This window comes from Perissodus microlepis, chromosome 1 (genome assembly GCF_051167445.1).
Source record: "Perissodus microlepis isolate ML-2025 ecotype Zambia chromosome 1, ASM5116744v1, whole genome shotgun sequence".
NCBI classification, from domain to species: domain Eukaryota; kingdom Metazoa; phylum Chordata; class Actinopteri; order Cichliformes; family Cichlidae; genus Perissodus; species Perissodus microlepis.
The window spans coordinates 38,203,289-38,221,480 of NC_140461.1; the positions used below are offsets into that span (position 1 = coordinate 38,203,289).

The 18,192-nt window shown below is 41.8% G+C and overlaps 1 protein-coding gene across 1 annotated transcript; it reads left to right on the top strand.

Annotated features, from left to right (window-relative positions):
* Positions 1-1,180: 1,180 nt before the first annotated feature.
* On the top strand, positions 1,181-17,704 carry dapk2a (death-associated protein kinase 2a). Its single transcript, XM_084922909.1, has 8 exons — positions 1,181-1,313; positions 2,404-2,625; positions 5,770-5,908; positions 10,405-10,534; positions 11,276-11,351; positions 11,440-11,592; positions 11,734-11,779; positions 16,923-17,704. Exons 1-8 carry the CDS (start codon positions 1,252-1,254, stop codon positions 17,571-17,573), a joined length of 1,479 nt encoding a protein of 492 aa, XP_084779035.1. The 5' UTR covers positions 1,181-1,251; the 3' UTR covers positions 17,574-17,704.
* The last annotated feature ends 488 nt before the right edge of the window (positions 17,705-18,192 follow it).

The window sequence follows — 18,192 nt, forward strand, 5'->3', positions numbered from 1 at the left end:
CCTCCTGCTTACCTCTGTTCTCTTTACCTGTAACAGACTTTTACTTTGTAAAATCTATATATGCTACTGCTTATTGAAAACAGAACAGAAATATGAGATTAAAAAATAGCAAGTACTGATACTGCAGAAAGAGAGAATTCAAAATCTGGGTAGAACAACAATTATATCCCACAACTGTAATTTAATAACATTTATTATTTATTACCAATCTACCAACCCACCACATGTCACCCTGGCCCCAGCAGGTTATAGGTGAGGTGGTGAATGTTGAAGGTAAAGCTGTAGCTACAGCTTAATGAACAGTTCTTACTTTAACTACACCACCCACAGTATAACCATAACTACAGTATGCTTTGTGCCTTCTGTCTACACATAATATTTACACATATTTTTTCTCCTTTCCTTTAAAACTGCTTGATAGCTTACCTCTTGTTCTATTATTACCTGCATTTCATTGTAAGTATATATTTAAGAAGTATTATTAGTACTTGGAGGAAAATTACACGTGTTATTTAGAGAAGTCACGTGGGAAATTGCTCCATAAGTTACTAACTGCATTATGAAGTGAAACAGTCCACTCATAAACGTGAAATAGGACTACTGTGCATTTGTTTTCATATGTCACATGTGTGATTCAACAAATTCGATGTTAGCATCTCCGTTTTTACTGGTTCACCATTTTTATCATGTTAATCTTACCAAACACAAACACAGATCCTGTAACTGAACACACTTTTTCTCTGAATACAAGTTTTATCGATATATAACGACGACATTTGTTTCCAACTATACGAATTTTGTGGCATAAGTTCCGAGACTTTTCTGCCCGACTTCGTGATCTGTGCAGAGCGCTGCAGCCACAGACACGGGGACACGGACACGGGGACACGGACACGGGGACACGGACACGGGGACAGAGACAGGGCATGACGAGGAGGACGTGAAGTCCACGAGCACAGAGTTACGTATGTTTTAAAAACGCGGACACATTTTCTACACATTATCGTTGTGTAGCGTCTGTCTGGCATGACACGCTGGAGTTTCTGTGATCTGTTTTTCCAGATGACATCGGAAACTGCGATGGTTATTTTCGGGGACAGGCTTACTTCAAAATCTTTCCCCCTTTATTATTTGTAGATGGTTTTTTAAAATTGGGCCATGTTGTTTAAGTAAAGCACTTTTTACGTGTTATTTAATTATCATTTCAGGACAGACAGAAATACAAACATCAAACTGGGGACTGCAGCAGTGATGGATCTATTCAAGCAACAGAAAGTGGAAGATTTCTATGAAATTGGTGAAGAGCTTGGCAGGTACAGACGTGCACGGTTTTTGCATCTGTTTTAAATGTAGTTTAATGAGTAACAGCAGCTAGTTTAATGTAAATCAGAATGCAGATAGTGAGACGGATGGATTGAGAACAACAGCATATTAACTACAAACTCAACCACCAACCAGAACACCAACTACTTCAACGTGTATTCTTGTGTTCATTTAACTGCTCATCACTGGTAATCCTGGTGTAGAAAATATAAGGCATGTTTGCAGAGTAGACACCTACACAAAATACACTGGGATATTTTTCAAACTTGACTTACATTTACTCTTCCACAGAGTTATTTCTGTGCTCTAACGGTATGGAAATGACACTGGGTCATTAACTGCACCAGTGAAAAGTCTTTTATTTGTCTTTGGCTGCTCACAGCTTCCTTTTTAGCTGATGATTGCTGACACACACTCTCTAAATATCAGGTGGTTTCTAAAAGTGATCCGCTCTGTTTCTGAGAGAAGTGAGAAACAAAGTTGCATGTTTGGCTTTGCTTTTGTTGCTGTGTGTTGTGTGAGAGAGACAAATGTCATGCACATCAAACTGCTTTTTAAAGGACTTGTTTATATTTAGCAGAGGTTATATTTGCTCTTAGCCTGGCTGCAGGAAGTGGAGTCAGCTTACAAACCATTGAAGTGAACCAGGAAAAAAATAGATGCAGCTGCATGGTCATATAAGTGAATTTGAATGTTAAATACTGTACATGACCTGTGGTGTAACTGTGCAGTTTGTTGTTGTTGTTGTTTGTGTTGTCATTTTCAATATAGATAAGGAAATTTGTGGGGTGCATTCTAGTTAGTAAAGTGTCAAACAAATAACTAAATTACTCATTGGTCTATTTTAACATAACTCTAATTTTCCACAGTCAATAAAAAGACCTACAAATGTTGTAGTTTGCATAAACTTTGCAGTGCGCCAGTCTTTGCCAAATATTTATGACAGTTATGTGCAGTCAATAGGACTGCACCCTTGTTTCCATCTAAGCCGCTGATATGTTCATGGTTCTGTGTGGTAGTTAGTAAGTGATTTTTTCAATGATCTTCATTTGATTGTGTGATTTCCTCTCTGTGTTTGAGTGGGCAGTTTGCCATTGTGAAGCAATGTCGAGAGAAAACTACAGGTTTGGAATTTGCTGCCAAGTTTATCAAAAAACGGCAGAGCATGGCCAGCTCTCGTGGAGTCCGGCGAGACGAAATAGAGCGAGAGGTAAACATCCTCCAGCAGATTCAGCACCCCAACATCGTCATGCTGCACGACGTTTATGAGAACCGCACTGATGTGGTGCTTATCCTGGAGCTGTGAGTAGCTGATTATAACTACTATAATTACTCAAAGATTATTGAGTAATCCCAATTAGCTTCTCTAAAATACAGTACAGTGGAAAATCTTTATGTATATTCTATATTTTGCCAGGCAGATGGGAAATGGGTGCACAAATCATTGAAATGTGCAAATATGCATGAAAATACAGGCATGCATAATATAGCAAACTCTGAGTTGGTGGTAACGAGTGTGAAAGTCAATATGTGAAATGAGTTTTCATGAACAGAATAGGAAGGTCATTTCAACACTATTTATTGGATATTGGCTTTGGTTTGTTCTGTTCTCCGTCAAGATCATCCCGCAGTGCTTCAGTAATGTTAAGGTACCGTTTCTGCAGAGCCCATTTCTTATGAGGCTGCAGAAGGATCAACTGAAGGACCATAAGACAGTTTTTTGCTGGATTTTTCTGAAGGACGTAACTTTCAGATACTGCTCGTCTGCTGTATATAGTTTTTTAAGCCCAATATTTCTTCTTTTTTGCTCTACTTGTCCAATTTTCTCAAATGTTTTTTTAAGAAAAGTGTTGTGAAAAAGCATTTGACACCTTCTTGATTTCTTTTTATCATGTCTGCTAAAGTTCCATGTTTTAGATCAATATTAGACAAGGATAACTGGAGTCAATGTAAAACAGTTTCTAAATTATGTTTTCATTTATTAATGGAAAATAACTACCATTACCTAAGTACCTACCTAAAACTTAGTTGATTGTATTAATTTTGTCCCACTCTTGGGAACATGCAAGTCCAGACTTTAACTAACATCCACAAACGGACAATCAGACGTTCTCCTTCAGGATTTTTTGGTATAGAGTAGAATTCATGGCCCCATTACTGATAACAGGCTGTCTGGATCCTGAAGCGTCGAAGCAGCCCCGGTACATCACACCACCATGTTTGCTGATACCCTTATATGACTTGCTGTTTTAGTTTTATGTGAGATGTAACAGGATGCAAACCTTACAAAAAGTAAAACATCTGTCTTTTTAGTCCATAGAATATGTTCCTCCTAAGTTTTTAGGGTCATCAAGATGTTTCTTGGCAAATGAGATGAGCCTTTGTGTTCTTCTTTGTCAGTAATGGTTTTCACCTTGGAAATCTACCTTTTTTTCCCCATTTCTTGTTACTGAATCATGAACACTGATCATAGGTGAGGCGAGTAAGGCCTGCTGTTCTTTAGATGTGGTTGTGATGTTGAAACATGTCCTTATAATATATGTTGCCTAGAGGGGACTACTGAAATTAAATTGGTACTGTATAAGTGAAAGCAAGGCTATCAAAATAAAACAGGAAGTAACACACACACACTGAGAACCAGACTAAAACACGTGAACTTGATAAAGGGGCTGGAGAAAGACAGGGAGACATGACTGACTGGGAAGAAAAAAGGACGAAACACAGAGAGACTATTAACAGGAAGAGAAACTCAGGGACCAGAACTGGAGACATTAACTAGCCATGGCAGGGAAACCAGGAACCTGCAGAGACAGGACATGGAGAAACCAGACAGACACAGGGACATGACCGGGGAGAAAAAAGGTTACAAAACATGGAGAAAAAGATCTTTAAAAAGAAATCATTTGATATATGAAGCTATACACTATATTATATATTTTAGATATTAAGTATATACACTAGCAGAGATGGGCAGTAACGCGTTACTTGTAACGCGTTACTGTAATCCGATTACTTTTTTCAAGTAACGAGTAAAGTAAGGGATTACTATTGCAAAAACGGTAATTAGATTACCGTTACTTTCCCGTAGGAACGCTGCGTTACTGCGTTACTAAAACCGTGATTTTTTTGCGAGAATGTCTCATGACAGTGATGTAAGCGAGTGCGACGTTCGTGACAACAGCTGTGTGCAGATCAACAATGGATCATATATCGAGTGCGGGAGAGAGTATGAGCGTGCAGCGTTTAAAGCGTGGAAGTACTGACCTTACTTTGAGTTTGATTCCATAAAAAGTGACAAAAACATTAGCGTCCGTTGTGCGTGGGAAGAAAACTTCTTTTTACAGCGAAAAAACCCCTAAACTTCCAAGCAAGCACCGAGTAGCTACGACGTAATGGGAAACTCACAGAGAAACTCGCGGATTCTTCCACTGACCGCTGCGGCACACCTGCACCAGGGTAAACCTCCGCCTACCCCACTCCTGCTTTACAGGTGAAAATAGAGCAAAAGGACCGCTAGTCTTTGATTTTATTTATTTTCTGCTGTGTTTTACTTGCATCTATTTGAAAGACTGAGTGTGAACACACAAAAAAATATTTTATGTGCTGGAATGTGCAGAAAATAGGTTTAAATATTAAACAAATTTCTTCCAGACAGAGAATGTTGCATATAATTAAATTTTTGCTTGATGCATAAAGTTAAAAGATTAAAACTAATAAAACAAGTTTTAAAAAGGGACTTTTCCATTTGATTACATTTTGTATGATGGGTTATGTAGAAAAAGTAGAATTGGGCTGAAAGATCTATCGCTTTATCACCTATTCAGGTTGTAAATCGTGTTTTTAAAAAGTAACTAAGTAACTAAGTAATTAATTACTTTTGAAAATAAGTAATCAGTAAAGTAACGGGATTACTTTTTTGGGGAAGTAATCAGTAATTAGTTACCGATTACTTTTTTCAAGTAACTTGACCAACACTGTACACTAGATTGCCAAAAGTATTCACTCACCCATCTATGTAACTGAATTCAGGTGTTTCTGTCACTTCCGTGGCCACAGATGTACAGAATCAAGCACCTCAGAATGCAAACTGCTTCTATAAGCATTTGTCAAAGTCGCTCTCAGGAGCTCAGTGAATTCCAGCGTCCGACTGTGACAGCATCGCTCTTGCCCAGTCATAACATTTTCTGGCTACCAAATATTCACAATTTTAAATGTGTGGGAAAAGTTTGGAGATGGTCCTTTCTGTTCTAATATGACCTGACAGAAGAGCGGCGACTGCAAGACAGGCCTACTCATCCAGCATCAGTGGACGGATAGGCCTGCTCATTGAATGCGTGAAAGGTTGTCGGACAGTATGTTCCTGAAGCTATTCAGTGGGAAATGAAGGAGAAACGTATAAAAAGAGATAAACCGGCATTTTTTACAGTGATTTTTTAACCCTTTCAGAGTCTCTGGTGGTGAGCTGTTTGATTTCCTGGCCCAGAAGGAGTCTCTGAGTGAGGAGGAGGCTACTCAGTTCATCAAGCAAATCCTTGAGGGGGTGAACTACCTTCACGCCAGAAAGATAGCCCACTTTGATCTTAAGGTTTGTCCAAACAAGATATATCACAGTCTATTTTTTCACCACAGATAAGATGTTTGTGGTGGTGGGGTGTGGTTTGAGACTCAGCTGCCAGGGGGCAGCGGTGCAGTGGGTTCAGGGGGCAGTGCCACGGGAGGCTTACTGGCACAGTTGGCAAGGGTAATCTTATTAGATGTCTCCTATATGTAGTGATCCAAACCACCCAATAACCGCCAAAGGCCTCTATACTACTTGTACAAGCTTACAGACCCAGAGCTCTTACAGGAACGAGCCCAAAATAAACAGGACAAAGGGATCAATATCAGCCAGGCGCTGTGTGACTCTTCTATTACTCCCATTTTCAGCATTTCGGCTAACTCCCTCTGAACAATTTGCCTTTATGTTCAGGAACCCTGTAGGGCCGTGAACGCACCGTCACACCAGGCTGCGTTTCAAAACGATGCTCAATGAGAGACGTTCGGCCAGGCGGGGGGGGGGACACACGTCCGCAAAGCGCTGTTGCCCGCTCTCTGGGCCTGTGTGAGATGGTCATCACAATGGAGGGAGGCGGGAATGATGGACTTTCGCGCTCAGGTCCAACACGTACTGAATCTCATTCTTTGCGGGGCTCGGACCTTCCTCCCAGCTTTCTTTAATCAGGTCGAGCACCCCATGTGGCTTCTGGCTGAACAGCAGCTCAAAGGGAGAAAATCCTGTGGAGGCCTGGGGGACCTCGGCAACTGCAAATAACTGAGGGTCTAACCAGCGATCCCAATTGCATTCCTCTTCGTGAATGAACTTACAAATCATGGACTTCAAAGTCTTATTCAGCCACTCCATCAGCCCGTCAGTCTGAGGGTGGTAGACGCTGATCCGAACAGATTTAATGCCCAACAATTTGGACAGTTCCCGCAGTGTGCGAGACATGAATGACGTGCCCTGCTCAGTCAATATTTTTTTCAGGATACCGACTCGGGAGATGACCTGAAACAGTGCCTGTGCCCCACGCTTTGTAGAGATGTTGCGCAGTGGCACTGCTTCCGGGTATCCCATTGCATAATCCACCAGAACTAATACAAAGCAATAGCCACATGCACTCTGGTGAAATGGCCTGATGAGAACCATGCCAATGCGCTCAAACGGAACCTCTACTAGTGGGAGTGGGCGCAAAGGCGCTTTTTGAATGGCTGGCTGGTTAACAAGCTGGCATTCTGGGCAGGATGCGCACCAGCGGTGAACATCCACCCAGATGCCCGGCCAATAAAACCAGGCCATTATTTGCTCCAGAGTTTTGTCATATCCCACATGCCCTGCCATGGGGTTATAATGAGCCGCCTGGAAAATCATTTCCCAGCGGCTGTGTGTCTCCTCCGTGCGAGTGTCACGACTCACTCAATATAACCTGTCTTTTAATAACACGAACATGAAGTGCGGGTAGGTCCGCACGGCTTCAGGGTGCACCACGTGACCATCAATCTCAATCACTTGGTCAAAGGCTGAGCGCAGTGTCATCAAGAGAATGCTCCACTGGGAAATCTCCTGTGGGGGTAATTTCCAGGTGGCGGGGGGTGGCACGTCCTCCCTTGCTTTTGCGGCCAGGTGATCCTCCACCAGTGTGACCACCACGTCCACGTCCACTTAGCTGTCTCCGCCGGCAGCGGATGATCCTCCCCAGTCAGCCTGCAGGCACGGAACCGCCGGCGGTGATCTTCTTGGGTGAGGCCCATCTGCTCCAACACGGCCTGGCTCATGTCAGCGACGCAGCTCTGTGAGGTCGGTAGTAGGCTCAGGACTGCCGTTTGCAACTCCCCCGACAGTATTGGAATCAGGGAGTCTACTGTGCTTGTGGCCACTGGCACGCCTCCGCTGTTGCATGGAATGCCTCCAAAAAAACCTGAGGATCATCACCGTCCCCCATCCTTTGCATCACTACTGACAGAGGCAGGGGCTTCGACGGTGCAGGAGCCCCAACTAGCTGCTCAAGGACCCTGGTCTGCTGGTCTGAGTGTTCCTGCAGCTTAATCAGACGCTCCCGCTGGGCCACCGCCTGATCTTGACACATCTTTGCCAATTCCACCAGCATCTGTGCCAACAACTGTGCAGGCTGGGTAGGTAGCGCATCGTGCGGGTCAGACATCCCACTCCTGGGTTTCGGCACCACTTGTAAAAGTACACGACGCACACGATGATCGTGCTCACTATAATTGCGTTTTATTGACAGTTGTGAACTCAGGGAACACAGTCGTTCCAGTCCAGCTCTCTCCGTCCCCGCTCAACTTTGCCTTCACTATATAGAGAAACGGAAAGAGACACTGTCATCAGTCAGTCACCACCACCTGTGGCTCACCTGCCTCCCGGTACCACCCCCTTGAGCTCACTGCACCACTCCTCCCCTGCAGCTGAGCCAGGGACCACACCTCCGAAACATATGTCATTGCTGTAGATCCTAGTGGTCTGGATCAATGTTCACTCCTGGCATAGAGCTTGAAGTTATCCATGTGGTTAACATTTGCTCCATTCTGTAGTCTGTATCCATTACCATTTTTGCTAACGATCTGGCTGAGGGGGTTTAGGCCTATGCAGAACAGCCAGGGAGATACTGCATCTCCTTGGTCAATCCCACACTTGGTGGCGACTTGTGAGAGTTGACTTCTAGTGTGTTGCATTGGGTTCATGATGAAGGCTCTTAGGGTTCTGTTGAATTATAGGCTTTCTTGTTGTCAATCCAGGTGTTTCACTGGTTTGTCAGTTTGGTCTTATAGTCTCAAGTGACTGCTCTATCTTCCAGTAGTTAATGTTGTACCCATTCCTTCCTGCTCATGTATTGATCAATGTGCCATCTTAGCTGCTGTGATAACTGACAGGAGCTTCCATGTTGTGCTGAGGCAGGTTATTGACCAGTAGTTTCATGGATCGAGTCCCTTCTGAGGGGTCATGATGAACAAAGCCAACTTACAAAAACAGTTGCCTCAAGGTGTTTTATATTGTAAGGTAAATAATACAAAGAAAACGGAAAACCCCAACAATCATATGACCCCCTATGAGCAAGCGCTTTGGCGACAGTGAGAAGGAAAAACTCCCTTTTAACAGGAAGAAACCTCCGACAGAACCAGGCTCAGGGAGGGGCGGGGCCATCTGCTGCAACCAGTTGGGCTGAGGGGATCAAGACAGGGCAAAGACACACTGTGGATGAGAACCATTGCATTTAAAAATAATTAAATGCAAAGTGGAACCATGCAAAGTGGTGTATAAACAGATAATGAGTGAAAAAGCATGTTTGAAGAAGAAACACTCAATGCATCATGGGAATCCCCAGCAGTCTAGACCTATTGCATCATAGCTAAGGGAGGGATTCAGAAAGGTCACATGGTCCAGCGTTAACTATATGCTGTACCAAAAAGGAAAGTGTTACACCTAATCTTAAATGTGGAATGGGTGTCTGTCTCCCAAATCCAAACTGGAAGCTGGTTCCACAGTTGAGGGGCCTGAAAGCTGAAGGCTCTGCCTCCCATTATACTTTTAACTAGTCTAGAATCCAAAAGTAGGCCCAGAGTCTGAGAGCAAATTGCTCTAATGGGGTGACTAGATCATTAAGATAAGATGAGGCCTGATTTTTTGTATGTGGAGAATGACTCCAAGATTCCTCAGTATTACTGGAGGCTGAAGTAACGCCATCCAGATGCCATATTTCTTAGATTTTTAGTGCAACAACCTCAGTTTTAAGCAGAAAATTCGAGGTCATTCAGGACGTTATGTCTTTAAGACATTCCTGCAGTTAAAAGCTGCTTTTGTATTTCTAAACAGAATCTAACAATCTAACTCAACAAAACAATCAATTTTTTAAACTCTGTATCTTATCTTATCTTATCTTAAAACTGTATTGGTGATGCAGCGTTTCAGACATGTACCTGGTGCTCTCCTGGAAGAAGCATCGCTCCGTACGGTTTGAACTAGGATGGGTGTGGGATAAGTTAGAGATCAAAGTAAAGAAAACGGAGAACAACTGAAGAAGTGAAAAGAATAAAGAGTGTGAAACAGTTAACACATTTCTTTGCTTCAAACATCAGTATGTGTTATTTCAAACACTGTAAAAGAAAAAGAAAAAAGAATAAGACCAGGTGTGTCCAAAATGATTGACTGGTCTTCATATGTAGCAACACATCTGGATGTGCAAAGTGAAAAAAACAAAACATTGTAACAACATTTTTCTGACATTTAGAAACAATCACTTATCTGACAATGTATCCCAAGTACTAATCAATAAAATGATTTATTTCACTCTTAGTTGAAAACTTGTTAGTAGACCAAAATGCCACTGAGCATATAGTAAATAAAGTAAATTCACGAATTAAGCTGTGCATAGAAACACGATGGGTCCATTTTTCACTGCTTTCCACAAATGATTTTTCCCTTTTTTAATTTTTCTTTCCTTTTTGTATCAGAAAATCAACTCACATGTTTTAGAACCTCCTAATGTAAAGTGTTCAAAGTTGCTTAGTACATGTTCTTGTCTCCTGCAGCCTGAAAACATAATGCTTTTGGATAAGAACACACCCTTGCCAAGAATAAAACTGATTGATTTTGGTCTTGCCCATAAGATTGAAGCTGGAGTTGAGTTCAAGAACATCTTTGGAACTCCTGAGTTTGTAGGTAAGATTATTATTTATAAACTGGAGTAGCAAAGAGCTCATATTCCTTCACTGTTGGTAAATGGACTGGTTCTTATATAGTGCTTTTCTGCTCTACCTGGGGACTCCTATTGCTTTATACAACACCTCATTCACACCAGAACTTTTTTCTTTTTCGATTAGTAGATGACCGAGCTCTATCTCCGGAGCTACAGTCACCCAATCTTTTTAAAATCTTTACATCGCTTGCCAATCTGTCTAAGATTTAATTTTTGAAGTCTTCTCAGGAAATTAAACTGATTCTGATTCTGACCTCTCAGCTGTTATGAAGTCAAAACTAAGCAGCATAAAAAGACACCTTTCAATAACTGCATCCCAAAACTCTGGAAAAGGCAGCCTGAAGATTTAGGGAATGTCGATCTAGCCACTTAATCACAACTCTCAGCTTTGCTTAACTGATCAGAAAATAATCTGGACAAAGACGAAGGTAAACAAAAATAATGAAAAAATATCCACAAAATAATAGAAATAAGAAAAGCTAGAAAGAAGAGCATTGTTTACTGCTAGCAGTTCTACAACGCAATGGACATTTTAAAGGAGTTTGGTCCCAGTTATCCAGTTAGCAATCTGGTTTTGAACTGTCATGTCTTTAAAAATAGAAACGCATTAAAGGGTTTGCAATATTAGATCTAAATACAAGGAAATGTTTACCTTTCTGTTTTATGTATATATTTATTTATTTTTGTATTGGTTGCCTGTAAAGCTCCAGAGATTGTCAACTATGAGCCCCTTGGATTGGAAGCAGACATGTGGAGCATTGGTGTCATCACTTACATCCTGCAAGTTAACCTTTGCATCTCCTACAATATCATATACATAGTAATGCAGAAGTATAATAAACTGCACTTTTTTATTGTTTTATTCCAGGCTGAGTGGTGCCTCTCCTTTCCTGGGGGACACAAAACAGGACACACTGGGGAACATTTCAGCCATAAATTATGAGTTTGATGAAGAGTTCTTCTGTCACACCAGTAAGCCGGCCAAGAACTTCATCAGCCAGCTACTCGAGAAGGATAAGAAGTAAGAGCTCAGGGATAGCTTAGTGAAGGATACTTGTGCCACAGCAGGAGAGTAAAATGCACATTAATTCTGGAGAGCTCATTATAGTCACATCACCACTTTTACATAATGAAAGTTAGCAAGATTTTTTTTGTCTCACAGGAAAAGATTAACAATTCAAGATGCCCTCAATCACCCATGGATCAAGGTAAAGCTTCTGTTAAAGCCATCTCAGTTTGCAGAGCAATGCATGGCTATCAGAGAGCTTTATAGAGAAATGATGCCTCAGAAACCACTTAGGGCTCTTCGCTTTTTAAAAACTTCACTGTGTTATAAATTCAGTTTCAAATTACAGAGAAATGTACAGAGAAACAGGAGACTCGAGCATGAAAAACTGAAATCTCTCATTTAGGAATATATTCAGACTTAATGTAGAGTTGCTCTGAAATGACCTGATCAAGGAGACTTTACGCAATTCACACTGCACATTAGGACAAAAACTGAATTGTGAAGTCCAAGAGCTCTTTGTAGATAAAACAAAACATTGTGACTACGTCCACACTAGCCCGGATAAATTTGAAAACTGCGTTTTCTTCTGAAAACTATCCACACTAGCGTTTTCAGTTGTTTTCACAGAGTTGTGCGTCCACTAGTGATGTGTCGGTCGCGAACGAAATGGCTCTTAGAGCCGGATCTTTGGAGTGAACGACGCGAGCCGGGTTGGTTTTTTTTTTCTTTCTCTCACCCCCTCTCTCTCTCTCTCGCACTTTTTCCCGCTTCACTCCGCACGCGAGCCTTGTGCTTTGCGCTGAGCAGAGGGGGGAGGGGCGGTAGTTACACTCAGTAGCACAGGAGCAGAGCGGGAGGGAGAGAGAGAGAAAGAGAGCCAGGGACAACAACGCCACATTAGAAAGGTATAGTAATCATCCACAACTATTTTCAGTTGCAGATGATAAAGGATTCAGAAAGTTTATTCATGCAGGTCCATATGACAGAGAATATGCATCTTCTTTTTGTTTTCATATTATAATTTATATTTAATTGTGTTGTGGTTTGCAGTGTTTTGTGTTGTTTCACTTTAAATTTGTAAAAGGAAAAAGCTGAAATTTTTAAATAGTTAAAAGTTGAAATGTGAATAGTTGATTTTTGTATTATATGATTTAGTCAAAGGAGCTTGCAAAGAAAAGCGTCTGGACTTCTTTAAGTTGCTTGAAGACGTTTCACCTCTCATCCGAGAAGCTTCTTCAGTTCTAAGGTCAAATGGTGGAGAGTCCCAGATATAAACCTAGTGGGAGTTTCCCCCCACAGAGGGACAAAAGGACCCCCTGATGATCCTCTAATCGCCTGAGCCAAGGTGTGAAACTGGGTGTGGGTCCCAATCAGCCAGAGTTTCGGGTGTGTTCATTGTGAAACCTGGCCCCACCTTGTCATGCGATTTCCTGAGGTCAGATGGCCCAGGATGTGAGTGGGCGTTACGGCGTCTGGGAAGGGATCTCAAAACTGGATTATAGATGGCAGAGAGCTGGTGTCTCGTAAACCCCCGCCTCTGTTCAAAGATGGTCGCTCACAGTGGACATAGATGCTCCTTTCACTCCTCTTTCAAACCATCTGTCCTCTCTGTCCAAAATGTGAACATTGGCATCCTCGAAAGAGTGTCCTTTATCCTTAAGATGCAGATGGACTGCTGAGTCTTGTCCTGTGGAGGTGGCTCTTCTATGTTGTGCCATGCGCTTGTGAAGTGGCTGTTTGGTCTCTCCAATGTAGAGGTCTGGGCATTCCTCGCTGCACTGTACAGCATACACCACATTGTTAAGTCTGTGTTTTGGCGTTTTGTCTTTATCTGGGACTCTCCACCATTTGACCTTAGAACTGAAGAAGCTTCTCGGATGAGAGGTGAAACGTCTTCAAGTAACTTTAAGAAGTCCAGACGCTTTTCTTTGCAAGCTCAGCACATTTTATGTGGAGTGAATGTGGAGTGAAGTATATTTACGGTGGCCCCTCGAGACAAAGCACGTACAAACTTCAAAACACGTAAAAACTCCAAAACACGTAAAAACTCCAAAACACGTACAAAACACAACAGAAGTGCTCCAGGATGCTAGGGGGCAGTGTTGAGCTTTTGTTACCTAGTGGCTACACAAGCCAGGAAGTACCAACGATCGGATTTGGTGTGTGGTAGTAACAGGTAAATGAACATTTTTTAAAATTATTTGAATATATATGAGTGCTTGTGTATAAATACACAAACAATACACATATGCTTTCAATTGTGTAATTTAAGTGATCTAGTAGCTCTGTTTTGGAAGTTCAGTTACTGCTAGAAATGTGTTTTGGAGTTTGTACGTGTTTTGTCTTTAGGGTCCACCATAAATATTTATATATATATACATATATATATATATATATATATATATATACATTTATATAAATAAAACCACTTTTTTTACATTAGTAATTCCTTTTGTGCATAATTTTATATTATTGTTAATAATAAATTAATTAAAGCAACAAAACAATCTGAAGAGCCGATTCGGAGCTGCAAATCCCATCACTAGTCAGCAGGGACTGTCAGGATACCGTGTGTGAAAACCCAACATGCAGAGGCAGGTGGGGGTAAAACAAAGGGCGAGCCCTTTATTGATCTAAAATAAAAACCATATGAAGAAAAACACTAAATTAAACAAAAAAACAAATGCAAATTATAAAAGTCACGAGGGAGCTGAGACACTAGAGGACAAAGAATAACACCAGGGAGCTGAACAGTACAGACAGCAGGAACAAATCAGGAATAATGAGGCAAGAGAAATGAAACTATACACAACACACGTCACACAAGAGACTATCACAATAAAACAGGAAACGTAACTGAAGCTTGACACAGGGACTGAAGATATACACAGACACCAGAGAAATGCAGGAACCTGACTGGGGGTACAAAGGGATCACAAAAGATAATAACTAAATATTACAAGACAAACAAGAAGAACCAGAATATAAAGAGAGTCTACTGAGGATATAAGACAGGCTAAAGAAAAGTATTACTCATATCAGTACATAAAGAAAGACAAACAAAACATAAGAGATTCTCCGTCTTGATGCATCTCAATCATCCAGGAAAGTAAATCTCCAAAAGTTGATTCTGTTCATCTGGACGTAGCGTTTTGTGGGAGAAACATTTGGTCACTCATCCAAGTGACTTCTTCAGTCTCAGCTGACTGCAGGTTTCAATCTTATAAACAGTACATTTGCATAATGACTGAAACCAGCCCACTCAAGGAACAATGGGCTGGGAGGTCAGTTCCTTAATCTTAATTATGCAAATTCTCATGACCATTGATCAAAGACCACTGACCAAAACCCACTGACCAAAGCCCACTGACCAAAGCCCACTGATCAATGGCGATGAGTACATTCACAGGGAGTTGGGGAATGGCTGCAATCACAGCATTGTAAGATGGTGACAGATGTACCCTTAGGCCCCCTCCTCGATTCAGAGATGGTCTTTCCCTTTTCACGTAAATGGCCTCCTTGACTCCGCCCTCAAACCAGCGTTCCTCCCTATGGATGTTACATCCTCGTCATTGAAAGAGTGTCCACTGGCCTGTAGGTGTAAATAGACTGCAGAGTCCTGGCCTGACGAGGTAGCTCTTCTGTGTTGGTCCATCCGCTTCACCAGAGGTTGTTTGGTTTCCCCGATGTATAAATCCTGGCACTTAACAGCGTACACTATGTTACTCTGTTTGTGTCGGGGGACCCGATCCTTGGGGTGGACCAATTTTTGGGGCAGCGTGTTTTGGGGTTTAAAAGCCACAGAGACTCGGTGTTTAGAAAAAATGCGTCTCAACTGCTCCTATAGTCCTGACATATACGGGATCACTACAGGTTTTCGCTTGGGCAGCGGTTGTCCTTCTCTCCTGGATCGGCTGGAGCTTTCTTTAGGTGCCTTCCCAGCTTTGACAAAAGTCCAGCTGGGATAACCACATTTACTCAGGGCCTTCTTGATGTGCTGTTCTTCTGCCTCCCTGGCCGCTGTGTCTGTGGGGATGGTGTTCGCTCTGTGTTGTAGCGTCCTGATGACGCCCAGTTTGTGTTCCAGTGGATGATGAGAGTCAAACCTTAGATACTGATCCGTATGTGTAGGTTTACAGTACACGTCAGCTTTTAGATGTCCCCCATTACTGATGGAAATCTCACAGTCTAAGAAGTCTAACCTGCCACTTTTCATATCCTCCCTGGTGAATTTGATATGTCGGTCCACTGAGTTAATGTGATCCGTGAATTGTGGTACGTCAGGATGTGATTGCAGCCATTCCCCAACTCTCTGAATGGTACTCATGGCCATTGATCAGTGGTCTTTGATCAGTGGGTTTTGGTCAGTGGTTGTTGATCAATGGTCATGAGAATTCGCATAATTAAGATTAAGGAACTGACCTCCCAGCCCATTGTTCCTTCAGTGGGCTGGTTTCAGTCATTATGCAGATGTACTGTTTATAAGATTGAAACCTGCAGTCAGCTGAGACTGAAGACGTCACTTGGATGAGTGACCAAACGTTTCTCCCACAAAACGCTACGTCCAGATGAACAGAATCAACTTTTGGAGATAAGAGATTCTCAGAAACTAAAGAAATCATAAAACCCAAAATCAAGAACAAAATTACTTCCCCAAAACGCCGGGTCCAAACCCCAGGGATCCTAACAAGGATTCACAAGCAGCCACGGAAATCCTGAACAGGGAGGAGGAAAACCAAGTCACTGTCCAACAGGAACGGTTATTGAAAGTTTCCATGAAAAGCTATTAATTTTTCTTTTATCTACTTAGTGTCCTCCGTCTGGGAATAATTAGGTAACAGGATTCATCCGTCCACGAAACTGTCAGTTCTCCAGTTATTTTTAAGCCTCTGAAATTTTTAATGAAATATTTTTATTTTAAAGAACCCCCCCCCCCCCCCCCCCCCCAAAAAAAACAAAAAAAAACAAAAACAAAAAACAAACTGTAATTGTCCCACATTTGCAGACCTAATTGTATGTTCCCAGTCCTTTCAGCTTCTTATGGTTAAGCCAAAAAATAATTTAACGCCTGCTGCAATTATCTCCTGCAGTTTTCTTAAAAACCTGAGCATACTATCCTTTCTTTTCACATTTTTATTATGCTATCTCTCAAACTTTTGATGTTGATTTAATGTTTAATTCTTTGAATAAAAAGCATGTTGACAGTGTTTTTGAAAGGTTCTTTATAAATAAAGTCACTACTATTTATAATAATAATAACTTGGATTTGTAGAGCACCTTTCAAGAATCCCAAGATTCTTCTTTAAAACAGTTAATCTCTCTCTGTGTTTGAAATTCTTTAGTCCAATGAGAACAAGGAAGAAAATAAAGCCAGGGGGCCAAAGAAAAGTGAGCGGCGCCAGTTGAAGACCAAGCGCCTGAGGGAGTACACTATCAAGTCCCACTCAAGCATGCCACCCAACAACACCTACGTGAACTTTGAGCGCTTTGCCCAGGTTGTGGAGGACATTGACCAGATGGAGAGCTCGTTCATTAGCCTGGCCGCAGCCCACGACTCTCTGCAGGAAAATATAGATGCCATGGTCTCTATTTATAATGAAAAGGAAGCCTGCTACAAGGAGGAGAATGAAGCCATGCGTCACGAGCTCTCGCAAATCCGCTACGAGTTCCGTAAGGTGGAGGCCTTGAAGAGGAGCCTGCAGGATGACATCCAAGCCTTCAGCTGCAGCCTCGGTGCCATCAGCAACCGCTTCCAGGAGAGACAGAGCCGGTTTGATGCCCTGGCCCTGGAACTAAGCAACGAGGTGAAGTGGGTGCAGGATGTCATGGGGTCATTTCATACAGATGAAGGTAGAAGATACCCCAACTGCAGCTTCTCCTCAGCTTTCAACAACGTGAATGAAACTCTGAAAGAGCTTTTAAACCGTTCCTGTGAAGGAGAACTGCTCTCTGGGATCAACTTGGACTTTAGTGAAACTGGACAACAAAAATGATTTAAAATACTAAATCACATAGAAAACATTTAAAAGCAGCTAGCAGGAGTGTGCTGCAGCATGCCCAAATATTTGTTACACAAAGATATACACTGTTTGTTTTATATGTAAATAACAGATTGCATACTTCCATACTGAAACTTTTTTTCATATGAACAAAATCTTCTGTTCTAAAATACTATTAAATGTTAAGCAAAGACTTCGCTGTAACAATCAACATTCATTTGTTGTGCTGTATGTTGGAAATAAGTACAGAGATTTAAAAAAAAAAAAGCCTTTTCTACTTATTTCTCATTAAGTCTAAAAGAAAGATTTACTAATTTGCTGTTCTGCCTTAATACACTGCCTGGCCAAAAAAAGTCACCACCAAATTAAAAGGTCACACACTCTAATATTTTGTTGGCCCCCCTTCAGCTTTGGCGCATTCACTGTGGCATTGTTTAGTAAGCTTCTGCAATGTCAGAGGATTTATTTCCATCCAGTGTTGCATTCATTTTTCACCAAGATCTTGAATTGATATGGTGGAGTCTGACCACTGTGCAAAGCCTTCTCCAGCACACCCCAAAGATCCTCAATGGGGTTAAGGTCTGGACTCTGTGGTGGCCAGTCCATGTGTGAA